General features: G+C 49.7%; 1 protein-coding gene across 1 annotated transcript; it reads left to right on the top strand.

Annotated features, from left to right (window-relative positions):
• Positions 1 to 19: 19 nt before the first annotated feature.
• Positions 20 to 19,628, top strand: CCDC124 (coiled-coil domain containing 124). Its single transcript, XM_079960984.1, has 5 exons — positions 20 to 127; positions 2,586 to 2,762; positions 13,645 to 13,828; positions 14,546 to 14,660; positions 17,541 to 19,628. The coding sequence occupies exons 2-5, from the start codon at positions 2,604 to 2,606 to the stop codon at positions 17,743 to 17,745; spliced, it is 663 nt and encodes a 220-aa protein (XP_079817110.1). The 5' UTR covers positions 20 to 127; positions 2,586 to 2,603; the 3' UTR covers positions 17,746 to 19,628.
• Positions 19,629 to 23,763: the final 4,135 nt, after the last annotated feature.

Below are 23,763 nucleotides of genomic sequence, written 5' to 3'. Positions count from 1 at the left end.
GGCGGCGGCGGCGGCGGCGAGACTATTCCCCCCCCCCTTTTCCGCGCCCCATGGAGGGGTGGCTTTCGAAAAGGGAGGCGGGGGCGTGACGGACAAAGGCTGCGACGGCCGGAGGTGGAGGCGTCAGGTAAGGGGAGGGTTGGGTGGGGCAGGATGGCAGGGGATTGCGAGACCCCCCCTCCCCGACTTATGGGGCAAGGGGCTGCCTTGAGGGGGGAGGGGGAGGCCCCCCAAAAGCCATGGGGTGGAAAGAGAGAAAGGGGAAGGAGGAGAGAAAAGAAAAGAAATATCTCCAACCTTGCAATGCATTTTATTAGCTCTTCTTATTAATCTCCCATTGAATAAAATGTGTCCTTTAAAAATAAATAAATCGAGCCCTTTGTTTACTTCGTGCCAGCTGCTTCTTCTGTATCCCCAAATCACATTATTATTATTATTATTATTATTATTATTGTTATAAATTGTGAAAGTGCTCTCGTGTGTTTGGCTTTTGCTTTCTTCGTTTTGGCATACTTTTGCATACAGCTCTTAAATTTTGATATTTTTTTGTTACTGAATTATCAGATTTTGCAAATTCTTTTAGGCAACACTCAGTGCAAATCTCTCCTCTCCGTTGACTTCCCAGCCACCCTTTCCATGGTGTTCTTTCCTTACTGTATAAAGCTGCTGTGTTACTTAATATTTTACCCATTATATACTTTAATTCAAACTTATTAAACTACTATTTCTCATCTGTTGCTATGCTTCAAGTCCTGCATACGTTTTAATATGACCATGATATATATTTTTAAATAACCCACAAAATATTTCCCTTCTTAAAGCAAATTTTCCTCATTTTTTTCTTTAATTCTAGCAGTCTGCCCACCTCACCTTAATTTTGTTTTTAATGCCCTAATTGTATTTTAGATAGTTTTTAAGTTTTATTTTCAATCGCCTGGTGGTCACTTTCCATTCTCTAGTCTTTGGAAATATATTGCTTTACCATGTTTGCATGCAGGTCCTCTGGGTTCATAGTTTGCACGCCCCTGATCTGTATATATATAGCAGTGTTGCAAGATTTTGTAAGCATTATTACACACAAACTGTAGCTGCATACAGACACGCCATAAAATTGTTTAATTATTTACTTGTGTTTTATCTTGCATTTTATACTGTGAACTGCCCTGAGATCTTTCGATGAAGTGCGGTATATATTTTATATATAGAATTAATAATAAATTTTATTTATACCCCGCCCTCACCGGCCAGAGCCAGGCTCAGGGCGGCTAACACCAGTAAAATTACAGTAAAAACATAATAGGGGGGGGGAACCAATTTAAAATACAGGTTAAAATGCAAGGGATCCTTGGAGCAAAGTCGTGTGCTTTAGATCAAAGGTCCCAAAATTGTGGTCTGGAGATCACTGGTGGCCCATGGCGTGTCTGTAAAAATAAAATTTAAAGCCACACAGCACATCATCTTCCTCGGAGGTTTTTAAGCAGAGGTTAGATGGCCACCTGTCATGGAGGCATGAGCTGAGATATCTGCATTGCAGGGGGGGTGGACTGGATGACCCTGGGGGGGCCCAACCCTCTGATTTCATGGTTACAATGGCTGCCACAAGCAGAGAAGACCATTAAGTGGTTCCACTTCCCAAAGACCTTCAGCTGTTTTCAAATGATTCGGGGAGGGGAGGCGGGGTGTGTGGGATCCAGTGCCTCAAATATGATGTGTGTATGCAGCCTGTAACTATAGCTACCTACACCTTCCTTAGAGGTTTTTAAGCAGAGGTTAGATGGCCACCTGGGACCCAGGTGGCGCTGTGGGTTAAAGCCTCAGCGCCTAGGACTTGCCGATCGAAAGGTCGGCGGTTCGAATCCCTGCGGCGGGGTGCGCTCCCACTGCTCGGTCCCAGCGCCTGCCAACCTAGCAGTTCGAAAGCACCTCCGGGTGCAAGTAGATAAATAGGGACCGCTTACCAGCGGGAAGGTAAACGGCGTTTCCGTGTGCGGCTCTGGCTCGCCAGAGCAGCGATGTCATGCTGGCCACGTGACCCGGAAGTGTCTCCGGACAGCGCTGGCCCCTGGCCTCTTAAGTGAGATGGGCGCACAACCCCAGAGTCTGTCAAGACTGGCCCGTACGGGCAGGGGTACCTTTACCTTTTACCTTTAGATGGCCACCTGTCATGGAGGCATGAGCTGAGATTTCTGCATTGCAGAATCCCCGAGACGGGGTGAGCTCCCGTTGCTCGGTCCCTGCTCCTGCCCACCTAGCAGTTCGAAAGCACGTCAAAGTGCAAGTAGATAAATAGGTATCCTTCCGGCGGGAAGGTAAACGGCGTTTCCGTGCGCTGCTCTGGTTCGCCAGAAGCGGCTTAGTCCTGCTGGCCACATGACCCGGAAGCTGTACGCCGGCTCCCTTGGCCAATAAAGCGAGATGAGCGCCGCAACCCCCGAGTCGGCCGCAACTGGACCTAATGGTCAGGGGTCCATTTACCTTACCTAACATCTCGGTGGCTTTTGCTTTTACGGCGCAGGTCGCTCCGAGTGCAAAATTGAAAATAAAACAAAAAACACCTTTGCAAACCCCTCTTTTGCCCCCGCCAGGCCAGAGCACCCTGAGGGATGCCCAAAAAGTTCCAAGGGGAGAACACCAAGTCGGCAGCCGCCCGGGCAAGGAAGGCGGAGGCCAAGGCAGCAGCTGATGCCAAGAAGCAGAAAGAGCTGGAAGATGCCTTCTGGAAAGACGAGGACAAACACGTCATGAGGAAGGAGCAGAGGAAGGTGAGCGGGGAGGGGCTGGCCGGAAGGGGGGGGAACGGGGTCCCCCCCCAAATTCTCTGCCAGGTTGCAAAGGGAAGAGGAGCAGAGTGAGCTGCCTTAGAAACTCAAACGTATATGCACCTTAAACCGAGCTTGCGGTCGCCACAGCAGAATGTCTAAGCGTCTTTTTAATTTGTTTATTCATTTTATTTATTAAATTAGCTGTACAAATTAAGTCAGGAAATAAATACGGGCAAAGCCAAACGCCACTGAGAGAAGGCTCTGAAACATTCTCGTCCGGAAGCTTGAACTCGTTTCGTTCCAAATGGTTTGATTTGATCTTTTCAAGTATTGTCAGCTGCTTCGGAGTTATTGTTGTTGTTGTTGTTTAGTCGTTTAGTCGTGTCCGACTCTTCGTGACCCCATGGACCAGAGAACTCCAGGCACTCCTGTCCTCCACTGCCCCCTGCAGCTTGGTCAGACTCATGCTGGTAACCTCGAAAACACTGTCCAACCATCTCATCCTCTGTCGTCCCCTTCTCCTTGTGCCCTCCATCTTTCCCAACATCAGGGTCTTCTCCAGGGAGCGGCATAGGAATGAAAATGTTCGTTATTGTTTTGTTATTATTTGTTAAATTTGTATGCCGCCTGCGGTTCTCAGAGCGGCTGCAAAATGAAAACACAAAATACATCATAAAAATGAAACCAAGAACCCACAACAAACCCAAGTTCTTCTTTTTTTTACATTGAACCTTATAATGATTACGGTTATTATTTCCTTCATTTCTATACTGCAATAATAATAGTGATAATGATAATGATAATAATAACAACAACAACAACAATTTATTATTTATACACCACCCATCTGGCTGGGCTTCCCCAGCCACTCTGGGTGGCTTCCAACAAAAATTAAAATACAGTAATGCATCAAACATTAAAAGCTTCCCTTAACAGGGCTGCCTTCAGACGTCTTCTAGAAGACTGGTAGTTGTTATTCTCTCTGACATCTGGTGGGAGGGCGTTCCACAGGGCGGGTGCCACCACTGAGAAGGCCCTCTGCCTGGTTCCCTGTAACTTGGCTTCTCGCAGTGAGGAAACCACCAGAAGGTCCGGGCAGAACGATGGGGGTGGAGATGCTCCTTCAGATATACTGGGCCTTTGAGGCCGTTTAGGGCTTTAAAGGTCAGCACCAACACTTTGAAATATGCTCGGAAATGTACTGGGAGCCAATGTAGGTCTTTCAATATACAGTGGTGCCTCGCAAGACGAAAAGAATCCGTTCCGCGAGTCTCTTCGTCTAGCGGTTTTTTCGTCTTGCGAAGCAAGCCCATTGACGGATTAGCGGATTAGCGCTATTAGCGGCTTTTAGTGGCTTAGCGGATAAGCAGATAAGCGGCTTAGAAAAAGGGGGGGAAAGGGGGGGAACCCGCAGGAACTCGCAAGACATTTTCGTCTTGCGAAGCAAGCCCATAGGAAATTCGTTTTGCGAAGCGCCTCCAAAACGGAAAACCCTTTCGTCTAGTGAGTTTTCCGTCTTGCGAGGCGTTCGTCTTGCGGGGCACCACTGTATGGTCCTGGCGGCCACTCCCAGTCACCAGTCTAGCTTCCGCATTCTGGATTAGTTGCAGTTTCCGGGTCACCTTCAAAGGTGGCCCCACGTAGAGCTCATTGCAGTAGTCCAAGCGGGAGATAACCAGAGCATGCACCACTTCAAAGGGGGCAGGGGAGACCTCAAAGCAGTTGACAACGCATTCAAACAACAAATCAGAATAAAACAAATCCAGGCTTCAAGAATCTTTTAGATCCTTCTTTAAGTGGCATTTTGCCTTCCCCTTATTTATTTACTGACTAGATTTTTAAAGTTGCCCCATGGCAGAAGTGGGGTGGTGAGAGTGCTGGAGTAGGACCTGGGAAATCAGGGTTCGAATCCCCACTCCATCATGGGCAAACTTGGAGTCGGTGGGCATTTTCTGGCATTCTTAAGCAGACCAGACACTCTCTGAATTGCCCAACCTGAGACAAGTAATGTGGTTTTGTGACTCTTCTGACCGGTCTGACTTCCCCCTTCTGAGCACTTCAGGGCATAATCACCTCCCAGGAATCTGGAAGGGCAGGATCCGATCTGGGGTGTGTCACCCTTTCTTCACCTGAAGCCTGTGACTGCTGCCTCCTGTGTTGTTTTTGGCCGGGCTGTTGTTGTTGTTGTTTAGTCGTGTCCGCCTCTTCGTGACCCCCTGGACCAGAGCACGCCAGGCACTTCTGTCTTCCACTGCCTCCCGCAGTTTGGTCAGACTCATGTTTGTAGCTTCGAGAAGACTGTCCCACCATCTCGTCCTCTGTCATCCCCTTCTCCTTGTGCCCTCCATCTTTCCCAGCATCAGGGTCTTTTCCAGGGAGTCTTCTCATGAGGTGGCCAAAGTCTTGGAGCCTCAGCTTCAGGATCTGTCCTTCCAGTGAGCACTCAGGGCTGATTTCCTTCAGAATGGAGAGGTTGGATCTTCTTGCAGTCCATGGGACTCTCAAGAGTCTCCTCCAGCACCAGAATTCAAAAGCATCCATTCTTCGGCGATTAGCCTTCTTGATGGTCCAGCTCTCACTTCCATACATCACTATTGGGGAAACCAGAGCTTGAACTATACGGACCTTTGTTGGCAAGGTGATGTCTCTACTTCTCAAGATGCTTTTGCCGGGCTAGCAGCACTGAAATGGCCTTCCTGGGGCGACAAAGCCTGGGCCGTGTGTGTGTGTGTGTGTGTGTGTCCTGGGCTGCACAGACATTAAGACCCCCCTCTCAGCCTCACTGATGGGGTCCAAAGGAAAGCAGAGCAAGATGTTTGGCACCAGCTTGGCTGCAGGAGTTGCCGGAATAAGGCATACAAAGTGCCACCCAACCACCTTAGTGTCTCCACTGTGAATTTGTGTAGGGGTTTTCTCCTAAGCCTTTTCGTCTCCCAAATATATCCCGCAAGGCAGCAGAGATTTGGGGTCACAGTTTTCCTTCTCCTAGATAGGAGACAAGCCCCACCGGCCCTTCACTTCCCTCTACAGCATGGGCAGAAACCGCCTTCTTGACCATGGGGTCCACTCTTGGTCTCGTCCATTCCGTCCACCAGAGCCTGTCTTCGCATGCAGGGGAAGCCCCTAACTCGCCGAGGGTCTGAGACCCATCAGCTCCCCTCACCTGGTTCAGCCAGCCAGTTGGAGCCATTCTGGGATTGTGGCCGCTGTCGCCTCCTGGCAGCTTCCAGGAGCCACAGGTGAATGCTGAGTGCAGGTGGGCAAACGACCCCAGGAGGAGCACAACATGCCCCCACCAGAATTACTGTCCCTCCTTTAATGCCCTAGCCAAGACCTGTAGCTCACAGGTAGAGTGCCACGTTTGGGTGTGTGAAAGGTCCCTACTGCAATCCCCAGCTTTATAATAATACCACCACTAATAATAATAATAACAGGGTCGGCGGTTCGAATCCCCGCAACGGGGTGAGCTCCCGTTGCTCAGTCCCTGCTCCTGCCAACCTAGCAGTTTGAAAGCATGTCAGCGTGCAAGTAGATAAACAGGTACTGCTCCGGCAGGAAGGAAAAAGGCGTTTCCGTGTGCTGCTCTGGTTCACCAGAAGCAGCTCAGTCATGCTGGCCACATGACACGGAAGCTGTACGCCGGCTCCCTCGGCCAATAAAGCGAGATGAGCGACTGGACCTAATGCTCAGGGTTCCCTTTACCTTTACTTACTACTACTACTACTAATATACTTATACCCTGCCCATCTGGCTGGGTTGCACCTGCAAAAAACCCTGGAGAGCTGCTGCCAGCCAGTGTAACCAATACAGGCCTAGATTCACGGATAGCCTGCACTGGTGTCCAGCAACTTGCTAAGATCCCAATTTAATCCCAATTTAATCCAGGCCCTTTGTTTATACCTTTGAAGGTGACCTGGAAACTACAACTAATCCAGAATGCGGCAGCTAGACTGGTGACTGGGGGCGGCCGCCGGGACTATAGAACACTGGTCCTGAAAGACCCACATTGGCTCCCAGTACATTTCCGAGCACAATTCAAAGTGTTGGTGCTGACCTTTAAAGCCCTAAATGGCCTCAGCCCAGTATAGCTGAAGGAGCGTCTCCACCCTCATCGTTCTGCCCAGACACAGAGGTCCAGCGCCGAGGGCCTTCTGGCGGTTCCCTCCCTGCGAGAAGTGAGGTTACAGGGAACCAGGCAGAGGGCCTTCTTGGTGGTGGCGCCCGCCCTGTGGAACACCTTCCCTTCAGATGTCAAGGAAATAAACAACTATCTGACTTTTAGAAGACATCTGAATGCAGCCCTGCATAGGGAAGTTTTTGATGTTTTATCGTGAACTGTTGGGAGTTGCCCAGAGTGCCTGGGGAAACGCAGCCAGATGGGTGGGGTATAAATAATAAATTATTTAATCAATCAATCTTTATTACGGTCCAGAGACCCAACAAATCGTTACAAAGCAATGCACAATTCAGACAGCCTACCTCCAGGTTAAACAAGCATTTTGTTCAGACTTAAAGATAGGGATCACTGGTTCTTGCAACCACCGATAAGAACTTTGCCACTGCTAATGTTCTAGCGTTTGTCCGGTCTTCCGTTAGGAACCTGACATAGTGAGCCTCTGATTTTGCTGGGTACGGTATGAGCAAGGGTAATATCGGTTCAGCCCTGGCTTGCTCATATTTCGCACAGTGCAGCAAAATATGTTTTATAGGATCGATATCTTGAGCGCACGAGCGAAGTCTGTGCTGTTAGGGAACTCCTCTCAACCTGCCATCCAAAACTGCAAGAGGGAAAGACATTTAGTCTGGCTTTGGTGAATAACCTTCGTTAATTTGGTAATGTCAGGTTTTTAATGTAAGGTGTTAATTTAAAGACATGCCCATATTGTACTCCTACTGCCAGAGGACTACACACTGCATGTCACTGTGTACATTATCCCATAATGTCTTCCCATAATCTCCCATAATCTTTGCTTTAACGTCTTTAGGATGCCTTCATAACCCAGGTAATAAAGTTAGGGAGGGTGACAGAGTAATAGAGGTGGCTTTTCTAGCCATGGTTTTTTGCTGACAAACTCCTCATTGGTCATGTGTTGGAACAAACCCTTCCCTAGATCAAACACTGAAATCCTGAGCCAATGTTTTAGGGCAGCCCACCACGCTTTAGTTGAAATTGGGCATTCACCAGCTTCTAATAGAAGTATAAGGGACGCGGATGGCGCTGTGGGTTAAACCACAGAGCCTAGGACTTGCTGATCAAAAGGTCAGCGGTTCGAATCCCCGAGACGGGGTGAACTCCCGTTGCTCGGTCCCTGCTCCTGCCCACCTAGCAGTTCGAAAGCACATCAAAGTGCAAGTAGATAAATAGATACCGCTCCGGCGGGAAGGTAAACGGTGTTTCCGTGCGCTGCTCTGGTTCGCCAGAAGCGACTTGGTCCTGCTGGCCACATGACCCAGAAGCTGTACGCCGGCTCCCTCGGCCAATAAAGCGAGATGAGCGCCGCAACCCCAGAGTCGGCCACAACTGGACCTAATGGTCAGGGGTCCCTTTACCTTTACCTTTAACAGAAGTATGGAGTTGGGGACACAGTTGGGTACCTGCAGCAGAGATCGTAGAAATTTTGCCTGAAAGCCATCTAGCTTAGGCAGGTCCCCATTATAAATCATCATCATTATTATTATTATTATTACCATGATGACTAGATAGAATCTTGTTTTATATTTTGGGGATGGGACGGAGCTCAAGAGCAGAGAACCTGCATGAGCCCCCAGGTTCATTCTGCAGTGGCTCCTGGAGGGGCTGGGGAAGACCCCCCCCCCCGCAACTGCTGCTGCCAACCAGTGCTAGCCAATAGGTGAGCCAGGTGACCCAATGGTCTGTGTTACTTGGGTAGACGCTGGAATCTTCTAGAGCAGGCAGACAACACCTTTCACGCTCCATTCGGCGAAGGGGCACTTCTCCCTTCTGCCCAGGAGGCGGCAGCAACGGATAAATCTCTCTAGCTGGTTTGCGAGCTTTTGGAAACACAGAACAGGTTTGTCCCTCTCTTCTGTCTCTTTGGATGAATCCTGTAGTGTCTCATTTCCCTTTTGTGGGGTGGCGAGGGGAGAAATGGGCGGCAAGGATGCTTGCTTTGCATGCAGAAGGTCCCAAGGGGGAGGCCCAGAGAGCTTAATTAAAGGCACCTCCGTAATTCGGGAGCCTTGAAAGTGTGCCAGACCAAGGGCGGCATTGCTCCCGTCTCGGTGAGGTTCCAGTTTCAGCCCTGCATCTCCGTGACATCGACCTGTCCCCTGGGGCGGGACGCATCCTTTGGATCAGACCACCTGGGTTAATTTGATCATGCTTCCATGGTGACACGAACTCGCTGGCCCCAGGGATGCAGAGTGTTCTCTGTCTGTTTCCATCCTCTCTCTCCCTCCCTGCCCCCAACACTTCCATCTTCTGTGTGGCAGGAGGTTGGACTAGATGGCTTTGGGGGTCCCTTTGAGCTCTATAATTCCGTGATCTCTCTCTCTCTGCTTCCTAGCCACTGTGATCCACGCGACAGTCACCTCCAGACTGGATTATTGTAACTCGCTCTACGTGGGGCTGCCCTTGAGACTGACCCAGAAACTCCAGCGGGTGCAGAATGCCGTGGCAAGACTCCTTACGGGGTCCTCGCCGTGGGATCACATTCACCCGCTGCTATACCAGCTGCACTGGCTCCCGGTGGAGTACAGGATCAGGTTTAAGGTAGCCCTATACGGCTTAGGACCCACGTACCTACGGGACTGTCTCTCCTGGTATGTCCCACAGAGGAACTTACGGTCTTCAAACAAAAACATCCTGAAGGTCCCAGGCCACAGAGAGGTTAGGCTGGCCTCAACTAGAGCCAGGGCCTTTTCGGTTGTGGCCCCGATCTGGTGGAATGCTCTGCCCCAAGAGACTAGGGCCCTGCAGGACTTGACATCTTTCCGCAGGGCCTGCAAGACGGAGCTGTTCTGCCAGGCCTTTGGTCAGGGTGCAGCCTGACTCCCTCTCCCCTTTCATAAGAACTTGCATGAAAGTGGCCTCCCAATTTTTCTCACAGGCCCATATAAGTTCAGCACAAACAGTTGGGCCTGGTGAGCATTTAAGGTCCCAAATCCCTAATCTGCGGGTTGCCATCTGATTGGATTTTATTCTGATCCTGATCTGATTTGAGGATGTATTTTAATTGATTGTCTGATTTTTTTGTTAATGTGTTATACATTTGATGTTAGCCGCTCTGAGCCCGGCTTCGGCTGGGGAGGGCGGGATATAAATAAAATTATTATTATTATTATTATTATTATTATTATTATTATTATTATTATTATTTATTATGCAAGAGCAACTTCCTCTTTCTGGTGAGGATTCAGCCTCGGCCAGAACAGCCAATTTCTCCTCCGCCATTCTCAAATCTTGAATGGGATGCGAACCTATAAGGCCAGCTGCCTCACCTTGAGCCAGATCCATTGGCGTCTGTCTAGCTCTGTATTGCCCACACTGACTGCCAGCAGCTCTCCAGGGTTTCAGGCAGACCATAGATCTAATACAAAAAGAAAGTCATAATAAAAACATAACTTCAAAAAACCCCACAACTTGCTGTATATCAAGTTATGCATTATTCCATCATCCATTAGAGTATAATAGTAAGCAGTAAAATTAAATACGTATTAATAAATAACACTTAAGCAATTTGCACCTAACAGTTACATTAAAGAATTGCTAAACTATAATCAATAAAAAATAATGGCGAATCACAATGCATAAAATGAAACATACAAAACAAAGCACAAAAAAACATGTAAAGAGATCAAATTGTTTGTATTATAACATAGATAGATAGATAGATATGATTTTGTTTGTATACCTGAAGGAGCGTCTCCACCCACATCGTTCTGCCCGGACACTGAGGTCCAGCGCAAAGGGCCTTCTGGCGGTTCCCTCACTGCGAGAAGCCAAGTTACAGGGAACCAGGCAGAGGGCCTTCTCGGTGGTGGCTCCCACCCTGTGGAACACCCTCCCATCAGATGTCAAAGAGAAGAACAACTGCCTGACATTTAGAAGACATCTGAAGGCAGCTCTGTTTAGGGAAGCTTTTAATGTTTTTTTTTGTTTTTTTTATAAATATTTATTAAGATTTTCCAATTTTATACACAAAGAAAAACAATAGACAAAAAAAGCAAAAATACACATTTAAGACAAAACAGAACAAATATAATTCCCAATTCTTATTTCCATTACCTTATATCCCGGACCTCCTCTCACCTCCCCCTTTTGTATTCCAGTTCAACTTCTTAATTCAGCAAAATCCTTGTTGCAACATTGATATAACTTATTTTAACTTATAATTCCGCCTTTACATTACAGCTGGTAACCATTTAATTTCTGTCCAACATCATTCTAGCATTCATTAATTTTTAATGTTTGATGTATTACCATATTTTAATATTCTGTTGGAAGCTGCCCAGAGTGGCTGGGGAAGCCCAGCCAGATGGGTGGGGTATAAATAATAAATTATTGTTGTTATTATTATAGTATTACTATGTGATTTTATATTGTGAACCTCCCTGAGACCTGCAGGTGTAGAGCAGTATAATAATAATAATAATAATAATAATAATAATAATAATATAATATAAAACAAGGGCACACAGCTATTTTTTTTTTTTAAAATATCCCTGAACACCTCTCCTCTCTTCCTTGCTCCTCCTGCAGTTCTCAAAGTCATGGTCTTCACTTCCTCCTGTGGCGGGGAGTTCCACAGTTCAACTCTCCGCCACAGAGGGGAACACCTTTCTTTCATCTGCTCTGAATCTTCAAATGTTAAATGATCTGATGGCTCATCTGGGCGAAATGCATGGGGAGGGGCGCTTTGAGACACGGCTTTTCCAATTCGAAAGAGTCTCTGGTCTTATTGACTCCTGGTCTTAATGCATCTCCTGGGCTTTTGGATTTGTTGATTGCTATTGACCAGATCCAAAGCACAAATTGCTTTCTGTACCACCTTGGCCAGCTGGGAGGTGTTAACGGGCATGTTGGGCTTTCCGCGCCGTTGATCTTGGGCTTAGCTGCGCTTCTTGACGAATCGTTGAATGGATCGCTGTCTTTGATTATTTCGGAAGGCTTGTATTGCAGGCCAGCTTTCCCCAAACTTCAGATGTTTTGGGCTTACAGATACCATCCTCCCTGGTATCATGCAGCCAGGCTATCTGGGAGTTATGGGAATTGTAGTCCATGCACCGGGGGAGGGCCATAGCTCAGTGGTAGTGCTCAAAATCCCCCAGGCACGTTTTGCGACTGGCGCGGGTCCAGTTACAGCCACGTGGAGATCTCTGGGCACCAGGTTGGCGACTGGCATCACCTGGCTGGCCCCTCTGGTCAGCATTTATCTCCCACCTTTTTCTCCAAGGAGTACATGGTTCACCCCATTCCTCCGTTAATCCCGACAACAACCCTGTGAGGTGGGCCAAGAGGCTGGGACTGACTCCAGGGTCACCCAGTGAGCTTCAGGGCTGAGTGGGGATTTGAACCCTGATCTCCCAGGTCTGACACTCTAACCCTTACACCACCCTGCCTTCCTAGAGCTCTAGGGGGAAGCTCTATAAATTAAGTAGGTAAATAAATACAGGGAAAGCAAAATGTCACCTGCCGAAGGATCTGAAATACTTTCCTGAATTTCTTTTATTCTGGATTGTTACAGCCAGTGTGGTGTAGTGGTTCAGAGTGATGGACTCGTAATCTGGTGAACCGGGTTCGATTCCCTGCTCCTCCAGATGCAGCTGCTGGGTGACTTTGGGCCAGTCACACTTCTTTGAAGTCTTTCATCCTCACTCACCTCACTGAGTGTTTGTTGTGGGGAAGGAAGGGAAAGGAAATTGTTAGCCGCTTTGAGACTCCTTCGGGTAGTGATAAAGCGGGATATCAAGTCCAAACTCCTCTTCTTCCTCTTTTATTGGAAGTTTTAATGTGTTGAAAACCTGCTTTTGAGGGGTTTTTTCCCTCTTTCAAATAGAAAGCAGTACAGTGGTACTTTGGGTTACATAAGCTTCAGGTTACAGGCGCCACTAACTCAGAAATAGTGTTTCAGGTTAAGAACTTTGCTTCAGGATGAGAACAGAAATCGTGCCCTGGCGATGCGGCGACAACAGGAGGCCCCATTAGCTAAAGTGGTGCTTCAGGTTAAGAACAGTTTCAGGTTAAGAACGGACCTCCGGAACGAATTAAGTACTTAACCGGAGGTACCACTGTATAGAAATGAATTTAATAATAATAAAATAAATTCCATTGCCAAAAGGCTCCTAGATATTCCATTGTGGCGACGATGGTAACCTAGGCTTAAGGTTAAGCGATATATTGGAGTTTCTAACACTGGACTTTGCATTCTGATTGTCCCAAACTCAGTCCCCAAAGGCATCACCAGATTGGGGGTGTGAGAGACCCCCGAGTCAGAAACCCCAGAGAGCCATTGTTGCCAGCCAGTATAGACAATGTTGAGCTCAAGTGTTTCTGACTCCGTAAGAGGCAGAACACGGTGCTCCTATTCAACTCCATCCTTCATTCAGAATCATGAAGAAGAAGAGGAGTTTGGATTTGATATTCCGCTTTATCACTACCCGAAGGAGTCTCAAAGCGGCTAACAATCTCCTTTTCCCTTCCTCCCCCACAACAAACACTCTGTGAGGTGAGTGGGGCTGAGAGACTTCAGAGAAGTGTGACTGGCCCAAGGTCACCCAGCAGCTGCAGGTGGGGGAGCGGGGAAGCGAACCCGGTTCACCAGATTACGAGTCCACCGCTCTTAACCACTACACCACACTGGCTCTAGACTGAGGACTAGACTCTTTTCTCTCTCTCCCTCCCGCCCTCCGGTCACTTTAGGAAGAGCGCGAGAAACGACGCCTGGAGCAGGTGGAGCGCAAGAAGGAGCTTCAGCGCCTCCTGGAAGAAGAGGATGCCAAGCTGAAGGGGAAGACGCCCAAGCCGCTGCCCCCGGGCAAAGTCACCCGGGCGCAGATCGACGAGGCGCTCCGGAAAGAGCAGCAGAAGGAGAACGGGGAACCTGGTGAGCGGGAGATGATGGGCTAGCGCAGGCATAGGCAAACTCCGGCCCTCCAGATGTTTGGGACTACAATTCCCACCATCCCTGACCACTGGTCCTGGTAGCTAGAGGTGATGGGAATTGTAGTCCCAAATATCTGGAGGGCCGGAGTTTGCCTATGCCTGGGCTAGCGGGTGCTGGGAGTCCAGGTGAAAAAAGGTAAAGGACCCCTGGATGGTTAAGTCCAGTCAAAGGCGACTATGTGGTTGTGGCGCTCATCGCACTTTCAGGCCGAGGGAGCCGGAGACATACAGCTTTCCGGCTTATGTGGCCAGCAGGATTAAACCGCTTCTGGCACAATGGAACACTGTGACGGAAACCAGAGTGCATGGAAACGCTGTTTACCTTCCCGCCACAGTGGTACCTATTTATCTATTTGCACTGGTGTGCTTTCGAACTGCTAGGTTGGCAGGAGCTGGGACCGAGCAACGGGAGCTCACCCCGTCGCAGGGATTCAAACTGACAACCTTCTGATCAGCAAGCCCAAGAGGCTCAGTGGTTTAGACCACAGCCACATCCAGAGCAGAGGGTGACTGACAGAATGCAGGGCGTTAAAATGATGGAGTTAGAATGGACTCTGAGGATGGTCCAGTCCAGTCCCCTGCAATGTATTGCTGCATTTTTTAAAAAAAGCTTGGCCTCCAGCTAACCTGTGCTTCCATTTACCCCCTTCTCTGCCAGGAGAGAAGCTGAAGAGTCACCTTGAGATGCCCTTGGAAGAGAACATCAACCGCAGGGTCCTGGAGGAAGGCGCTGTAGAGGCACGGACCATCGAGGATGCCATTGCGGTGCTCAGGTAATATACGTGAGACCTAAGAGCCTAGGAGGAGTCCTGCAGCAGCTGAATGAGGACAAAGTGGGGCCCGTCTAGTCCAGCATCCTGCCCTCACAGGGGCCTGTCGGATGCTCCAAAGCCAGGGGTGCCCAAACTTTTTTCAAAGAGGGCCAGATTTCATGAAGTGAACCCCCCAAGGGAGGAAGGCTCAGAGTCCAGAAGTCCAGAGAGGGGTGGGGGGGCAACAATGAGTGGTCAGGGGGAGAAGAGGGTTGAGACTGGGAGGAGGAGGTGGCAGAAGCTGAAGAGGCAACATGGCTTGGTGAGCAGGGAGAGTCTATGGCAGAGAGAAGTCCAGAATTAGAGGCAGGAGCTGAAGCAGGCCAAGAGGCAGAGATGAGTCCGGGTGGTGAAGAGCCATGGATGTCTCCCCCTCCTGTTGCAACCAGCTCCCCTCCCTGCTAGTCTCCCAGAACCAGGAGAGGCATGAAAAGGGCAGAGGAGAGGTTGGTTTTGCGCAGGCACAGTCTCTGATTGCTTGGGGAAAACCCATGAGAGGAGGAGACCTAGGCAGTTGTCATGGACTGACTGGATGCAAAAGAGTGGTGGGAGGAACCCAAGGGAAGTCTGGAATCAGAGGTGGAAACTGAAGCAGGAGAGGAGAGAAGGGAGGCAGGAGGCAGAGATGAGTCCGGCTAGGGAAGAGTCGCTAAATTTATTCAGAGAAAGAGAAGACTGAGAGGTGATATGACAGCCATCTTCTAATATTGAAAGGGCTGCCCCATGGAAAATTGAGCAAGTTGGTTACCTGCTGATCTGGAGAGTAGGGTCTGAAGTGATGCATTCAAATGACAAAAAAAGAAGTTTCTGGCAAAACACTGAGACTGTGGAATGGACTCCCTTGGACGGTTGTGGCTTCCCCTTCCTTGAAGGTTTTTAAGCAGAGGTTGGGTGGGCATCTGTCACAGGTGCTTTAGCTGATATTCCTGCATTGCCAGGGGTTGGACTGGATGACCCTTAGGGGTCCCTTCCCATGCTACTGTTCTATGAATACAGAAATCACAGCAAAAGAATCCCTGACCACCCAACCTCTGCTTGAATCTCTTCCCTTCAATGAAGGAGAGTCCACAACCGCCCAAGGGAGTCCATTCCACAGTCAAACAGCTCTTAATGTCAGAAAGTTCTTCCTGATTTTTAGTCGGAATCTCCTTTCCTGTATTAAAATCATAGAATCATAGAACTGTTGAGGTCATTTCAAATCCCGGTTCTGTTTTCTGCGGCATTAGCTCCCCCTACCAGTTTGGTGCCATCTGCAAATTGGATGAGCATCACCTCAATTCTTTCATCCAAGTCGTTTATAAAGACGTTGAACTACAGGCCCAGGACAAATCCCCACGGCACCCAACTGGTCACTTTCCCCCAGAATGACGGGGAACCGTTAATGAGTACTCTCATTAATGAGAACTGCTAGCCTAGCAGTTCGACAGCACGTCAAAGCGCAAGTAGATAAATAGATACCATTCTGGTGGGAAGGTAAACAGAGTTTCCGTGTGCTGCTCTGCTTCGCCAGAAGCGGCTTAGTTCTGCTGGCCACATGACCCGGAAGCTGTACGCCGGCTCCCTCGGTCAATAAAGCGAGATGAGCGCCGCAACCCCAGAGTCGGCCACGACTGGACCTAACGGCCAGGGGTCCCTTTACCTTTAGGTTCAGTCCATCAACCCACTAACAGTTCCTTCATTCAACTCACCAGCTTCCTCGAAGAATATCATAGGGGACTTTGTCAAAAGTCTTGTTGAAATCAAGTTACCGTATTTTTCGCTCCATAGGGCGCACCTAGTTTTCAGAGGGGGAAATCAAGGGGGAAAATATGATTCCCCCCCCCCCCCAGCTCTGGGAGCAGCGGACAGGCCTGTGCGCTTCTCCCAGACCTTCTCCCTGCTTTTGCAAAAGCCCACAGGAGCCGCTCACCCTTTAAGGAGCGCACGGCTCCTGCGGGCTTTTCGACCAGGAGGGAGAAGGGACTGACATGGCCAGTCATTCCTTTCTCCCTCCTCGGGGAAAAGCCTCAAAGAGGTCGGGGAGCAGCGCAAAGGCGGCGCGCTGCCTTCCCTCTGTCCCCTGAGCTTGTGGGGCTGGCGGTGGGGGGAAGCGCTGCTTTCCCCGACCACCAGCCTCAAAGATCCCTAAAGCTTTTGGAGCGCAGCGGGACCTTGTGCTGTGCTCCAAAGGCTTCGGGTTCTTTTCGCTGACCCAAAGCCTTTGGAGCGCAGCACGAGTTCCCGCTGCACTCCAAAAGCTTGAGGCTTCCCAGACAGGCTTTGTAGCGCTCCGTCTCCCTGTTCTGGCTTTGGGCTTAGCCGCGCAGCCTGCATTCGCTCTATAGGACGTGTACACATCTCCCCTTAATTTTTGGAGGGGGAAAAGTGCATCCTATAGAGCAAAAAATACGGTATACTATGTGCAGCATTCCCCTGATCCACTAAGCTTGAAACTACAGTGGTGCCCCACAAGACGAACGCCTCGCAAGACGGAAAACCCGCTAGACGAAAGGGTTTTCCGTTTTGGAGGCGCTTCGCAAAACGAATTTCCCTATGGGCTTGCTTTGCAAGATGAAAATGTTTTGCGAGTTCCTGCGGGGTTTTTCCCCTCCCCCCTTTTTTCTAAGCCGCTAAGCCGCTTATCAGCTGATCCGCTAAGCCACTAAAAGCCGCTAAGCCGCTAATAGCGCTAATCCACTAAGCCGTCAATGGGCTTGCTTCGCAAGACGAAAAAACCGCTAGACGAAGAGAATCGCGGAACAGATTATTTTCGTCTTGCGAGGCACCACTGTAGATAATCCTTGGTTCCAGCTCTGCAGTTCTTACATTTCTGTGATTCTCATTTCTCCCCCCCACCTCCAGCGTTGCCGACGACCTGGACCGCCACCCTGAGCGCCGGATGAAGGCCGCCTTCACGGCTTTCGAGGAGGTCCAGCTTCCGCGGCTGAAGCAAGAGAACCCCAACATGCGCCTCTCGCAGCTGAAGCAGCTCCTCAAGAAAGAGTGGATGAAGTCGCCTGAGAACCCCATGAACCAGCGGCACACGGCTTACAACAGCCAGAAATGAGACTGGTGAAGCCCCCCCATGTGTGGGCGTGGGAAACGGTGCAGGGAGAAAGAGAGAGAGACCACCTCCTTTTTTCCGCCCCCCAACACTGAACCGCCTTTCAAGAGCAGCCAAGGCCACGGTGGTCCCTTCCAATCTCCGCTCTACGGATTAAAATTAAGGTGCAACTAAATATTCCCTCGCTGACTTCCCCCGTTGGACTCGAAAACCTCCCCCCTCCCCAGACACGCCCCTTAAATTTGGGTTTCCTGATCTCCTGCGGAAGCAGGCTCAAATTGGCTCCGAAACCTTTCCTGCTGGGCCAGATGGGATTGCCCCGGGTACCTAACCTTCTTCCTCTCTCTGGGACGGTGCTGTCTTCACCTGCCTCTTTGTGCTTTGGATTGGGGGGCTGGGGGAGACTCAGGTGTAGCAAAAATCTGTGCCACCCCCTCCTCTTCCTAACCCCAGATCACAACACTTTGCTCTGCCACATCGCGTCTCAAGACGGGAGCTAGTTCTTCTTTAGAGGTCATTATGTCTTCCAAGATTGGGTTGTGGGTCAGTGGGGCAGGCATGAAAGCCCCTGCAGGTGAAACAACAAAGAAGTACCGCCCCCCAACATTGCAGAAGCGAGAAAAAGCGGGGGCAGATCACTTTGCCACGCTAGCCACCTTAGGGAGAGGAGTTCTTCCTTAGCTTTCCAGTTTTCCAAACTGGCCTTTTACTCTGTTTGTGGAGGGCGGTTTGGTGCAGAGGATCCGTTCGGCAACAACCGCGAGCCCCCTCCCCAATCCTGCAAGCCTCTTCTCGCCACCCAAAGTAGGGTGGCCCTCTCTGTAAGGAGGAGGCCGAGGCTGCCCCTTGCCAGGCCTTGCTGCCCTCGCTTAGTTCTTGCTCTGCTTGTTTATTCAGTGCCTCTATCCCTCCAGATACTGCTGCCCTCCATCTCTTGCCACTGTTGTCCCTGACCATTGACCCTGCTGGCTGCTGGGGGTCCAGTAGTGTCTTGAAGGCCGCAAATGTCCCTCCATCTCCGATTCATCTGGCAGCCATAAGCTGCTTCTTAGGTCAGGAGGGCTGGCATCGCACTCAGGACCTGGGGGAGTAAGGAGGAGGCGGGGGTGGAAAATCCTCACACACCCATCTCAGTGAAGCCTCCGAGCTTGGCATCACCTTTTTGCATTCTTGCCGTGCGATCAGCGCCCCTCTTTTGACTCTCTTAACAACAGACGGTTTCTTTGGGGGGTCTTTTTAAATCAGCAGGGAGCATGCACCTCTCATCTCATCTCATCTCGCCTCCCCTTACTGCTGCCCCCCTTCTGGCACGGGGTCTTTCCTTGCTCAGGTGAATTTGGAACAAGGTGCAGCTCGGTGACGTCTTCCTGTTTTTGAGGAGGGCTTTGCACGATGAGGGACAGCCTTCCTCGTTCTCGTTGTGCCACAGGTCAGCGGCAGCAGGGCTCTCGTCTTGCCAAGGCACGAACTGACCGCTCAAAAAACAGCGTGTTCCTTTTCCCTCTTTCCTCTGCTGAATCCAGGAATGCTTGCTGAGTTTCAGATGGGGGTGTCAGAGCAGCAGGGGCCACGCATCTTTCTGTGTGTGTGTGTGTGTGTGTGTGTGTGTGTGTACGCAAACTGGGCTACTAATTTGGCATCATCTTCCTCTCTCCCCAGTTTTTAGCACCAGGGCCTTCCCTTTTTGCTCGATGTGATCCCATCTGGCCCCCAAGGACAGTTATGAGCCCCCCCCCAACCCCAATTCGCCGGACATACCCCAGTGTTGCTGCTCTTCTCTGCAGAGAAAAGTTTCAGCATTAAAAACAAAAAGAATATATACATATTGCCCCAAATTTGTAAACCCAACTTCCCAAAAGGAATAAAGTGTTTGAACTGTGCCATCATCTGATTTTCCTCCGTTGCTTCTTCTTCTTCAAAAGGTGGTTAATTGGATATCTCTTTGACGTCTTCTAAAAGCCATACAGTTGTTTATCTCCTTGACATTCTGATGGGAGGGCACCACCACCGAGAAGGCCCTCTGCCTGGTTCCCTGTAGCTTCGCTTCTCGCAGGGAGGGAACCACCAGAAGGCCCTCGGAGCTGGACCTCTGTGTCCAGGCTGAACGATGGGGGTGAAGATGCTCCTTCAGGTATACTGAGCCGAGACCGTTTAGGGCTTTAAAGGTCAGCACCAACACCTTGAATTGTGCTCAGAAATGTACTGGGAACCAACGTCGGTCTTTCAGGACCAGTATTATATGGTCCCGGCGGCCACTAGTTACCTGTCTAGCTACCGCATTCTGGAATAGCTGTGGTTTCTGAGTCACCTTCAAAGGCAGCCCCACGGAGAGCTCATGGCAGTAGTCCAAGTGGGAGATAGCCAGGGCATGTAGGCAGGTAGGGTCTCAGATACAGCTGGTAGACAGCAACCCTGGACGCAAAATTGACCTGCGCCTCCATGGACGGCGATGAGTCCAAAATGACTCTTGTGTTCTTTTGAAAAGTTCTCCAGCCCGTAAATGGATGTGACGCACACAAAAGCCCACCTTGACCAACGCCTGTCTCCCCCACCATGGATGAACTGGGGTTCTCAACCCTGCAGCAAAAGACTTAGCCAGAGGATCCCATCTAGAGACGTCCCCCAGACGCCTCTTTCTAATTATCATTAGCTCTGCTGAGCCTTTCCTGGGGGGAAAACAAGGCCTCCTAATTAGGTGGGGTCTGGAGCGGTAATTGCAGCATTTACAGAAAGCAGGAAAACAGCAAGCCTTGGAAAGGGTTAACCCTTTAGAAGCCAAATGTATCACACTCCTAATAGTTAGGGGGAGCTGGGTCTCCCTATCTGGAGGAAACCCCCTAACTCCCAGGTGAGCCAAGACCACTTCAAAAAGCCATATTCACCCAAGCCTAAGTTTCATCGAAAGCAACGGAGGGCTGGGTTAAAACCTGCTGCTTTCCCTGCAGGCGAACACAGGCTCCCTGTGGACGAGACCAAGATGGGTCCAGCGGTCAAGAAGGCGGTTTCTTCCCTTCTTGTAAAGGGGGCAGGTGGGGCTCATCCACCTGGGAAGGGAGCCAGTCTAGGGGAAGGAAAACTCTGACCCTAAACCTCCACTGTCTTGCGGCCGGGATATCTTTGGGAGATGAAAAGGCTCAGGAGTAGACCTTCTGCAAAAATGGAACAGAGTCCCTAAAGCAGTTGGATGGCACTTTGTACGCCTCCTTCCAGCAACTCCTGCAGCCAAGCTGGTGCCAAACGTCTTGCTCTGCTTTCCTTACAGCCGTTTGCCTTCACCTCCAGAGGCACACTCCGTTGCCTCTCGAGACTGACAGATGCCAACAACAACAACAACAAAATAGGATGCAGTCAAAATAGGAATCGCAGCTAAAGAACCCCCAGCAGGTGACCATCGCAACCTCCATTGTTTTCCCCATTTGTCTCTGGCATCGATCTTCTTTTTCTGGCCATCATCCAGCCTGAGCGTCTTCTGTTATCTCTCCCTTCCTGCCTCGATGTTCCTGCTTCCTCTCAGCAGATATGGCATGCCTTAGCATCGCTCCCCACCTCTGCGGGGACCGAGATAACCAGAGCAGAGGCTGATGCACGAGCGATAACGGTCCGCCGTGCCGCAGAAGCGCCAACCCCTCCAAGGTCGCCCGAAGGACACTGGTTCCGTTCTCCTTTTAATTTCCTGGTTAAAAATAAATAAATTGGAAAGGGAGGTTTGAAAGTCAATGCATGGCTCCATCCAGACCTTCAGACCTTCTGAGGACCCGAGCCCTTCAAAGATTACAGCGCTCTGCCTCCATTAAAACACCAAAACAAATTTTTTCCTGGAATTATGCAAAACCCAAGATAGCTTTAAAAGAGGATTAGACAAATTCGTAGAGAGGGCTATCCCAGGCTACTAGCCGCCGAGACAGCAATGCTTTTCATAGACTGTAGAGTTGGAAAGGGAACCCCAGATTCATCTAGTCCAGCCCCCTGCAATTTTTGCATACTGGCTGTTGGGAACTATGGAACTCCATCCCACAGGCCACCCATCTTGGGTAGGAAGTCGACATAAATAAGAGAAGAGACGGAACTGTTGGAACTTAATAAAACATTGAAACTTAATAAAATAGAATTGGGGGGAGGGAGTTTGTGAGTTCAGCAGAGTGCATCCCTTTGCAGCTTAAAAGGGAAGCTTAGATAGTATGGTTTATCCTTTTAGTTTAAGTAATCTGGGGTGTTTTAAGGCAGACTATAGATTTTCCTGGTATTTCTCCCCTTCCCTCCCACCCCCTTTAAAATAATAATCACACACAGTCTTGTAAAAGGTGAAAACAGCATTTGCTGTTTTCTGTTGCAGAATAACAAATCACAACAGCTTTGTTCAGGCAGGCTTAAAATAGTAATTTGGTTGCAAAGACACAGAATCTTAGAACTGTAGAGTTGGAAGGGAAACACCCCCCCCCCCCCGAGGATCCTCTAGTGCAGGGGTCAGCTACCTTTTTCAGCCGTGGGATGGTCCACTGTCCCTCAGACCATGTGGAGGGCCGGACTATATTTTTTTTTGGGGGGGGGTGAATGGACGAATTCCTATGCCCCACAAATAACCCAGAGATGCATTTTAAATACAGTGGTACCTCGGGTTACATATGCTTCAGGGTACACACTCCACTAAGCCAGAAATAGTGCTTCAAGTTAAGAACTTTGCTTCAGGATGAGAACAGAAATTGTGCTCCGGCGGTGCAGCGGCAGCGGGAGGCCCCAATTAGCTAAAGTGGTGCTTCAGGTTAAGAACAGTTTCAGGTTAAGTACGGACCTCCAGAACGAATTAAGTACTTAACCCGAGGTACCACTGTAAAAGCACACATTCTACTCATGTCAAAACACACTGATTCCTGGACCATCCGCAGTCCAAATTGAGAAGGCGATAGGGCCGCATCCGGCCCCCAGGCCTTAGGTTGCCTAATGCAGGAATCTCAGCTAAAGCATCCATGACAGATGGCCATCAAACCTCTGCTTAAAAGCCTCCAAGGGTGAGCCCACAACCTCCCCAGGGAGACCATTCCCTATTAAGTCTAGCTTAGGGTGGTGTCTGAGCAATGGACCACAGGCCCATATGGAGACGGTTCTCACATTTCTGGCTTGGTGATGAGATGGGTCAGGCCGACCCCTGTCAGGACACATGGGGCGCGTCCCTCAGAGTTCTCACTAGTAAACTTGCAGGAAAACTTTGTGAGCTTCATAGAATCATAGAATCATAGAGTTGGAAGAGACCACAAGGGCCACCGAGTCCAACCCCCTGCCAAGCAGGAAACGCCATCAGAGCACTCCTGACATATGGTTGTCAAGCCTCTGCTTAAAGACCTCCAAAGAAGGAGACTCCACCACACTCCTGGGCAGCAAATTCCACTGTCAAACAGCTCTTACTGTCAGGAAGTTCTTCCTAATGTTTAGCTGGAATCTTCTTTCTTGTAGTTTGGAGCCATTGCTCCGTGTCCGCTTCTCTGGAGCAGCAGAAAACAACCTTTCTCCCTCCTCTATGTGACATCCTTTTATATATTTGAACATGGCTATCATATCACCCCTTACCCTCCTCTTCTCCAGGCTAAACATGCCCAGCTCCCTTAGCCGTTCCTCGTAAGGCATCGTTTCCAGGCCTTTGACCATTTTGGTTGCCCTCCTCTGGACACGTTCCAGTTTGTCAGTGTCCTTCTTGAACTGTGGTGCCCAGAACTGGACACAGTACTCCAGGTGAGGTCTGACCAGAGCAGAATACAGTGGCACTATTACTTCCCTTGATCTAGATGCTATACTCCTATGGATGCAGCCCAGAATTGCATTGGCTTTTTTAGCTGCCACGTCACACTGTTGGCTCATGTCAAGTTTGTGGTCAACCAAGACTCCTAGATCCTTTTCACATGTACTGCTCTCAAGCCAGGTGTCACCCATCTTGTATTCAGCTCCTACCGTGTGCCTTTGCAGCAAACATGCATTGTTGGTTTGGCTGCATTGCAATTATCCCACAGGCTTCTAGTTGGCTGCTGCGAA

Source organism: Podarcis cretensis (assembly GCF_951804945.1).
Source record: "Podarcis cretensis genome assembly, chromosome: 18".
Taxonomy (NCBI): Eukaryota; Metazoa; Chordata; class Lepidosauria; order Squamata; family Lacertidae; genus Podarcis; species Podarcis cretensis.
The sequence above is the reverse complement of the archived record's forward strand: the minus strand, read 5'-3'. Positions and strand labels throughout refer to the sequence as shown.

Excerpts from the sequence above, each read along its gene's own strand:
- CCDC124 (XM_079960984.1), top strand. The coding sequence starts at position 2,604 with ATGCCCAAAAAGTTCCAAGGGGAGAACACCAAGTCGGCAGCCGCCCGG. Across the intron at positions 13,829-14,545 it reads GAAGGAGAACGGGGAACCTG|GAGAGAAGCTGAAGAGTCAC; the intron begins GTGAGCGGGAGA and ends CTTCTCTGCCAG. Across the intron at positions 14,661-17,540 it reads GATGCCATTGCGGTGCTCAG|CGTTGCCGACGACCTGGACC; the intron begins GTAATATACGTG and ends CCCCACCTCCAG.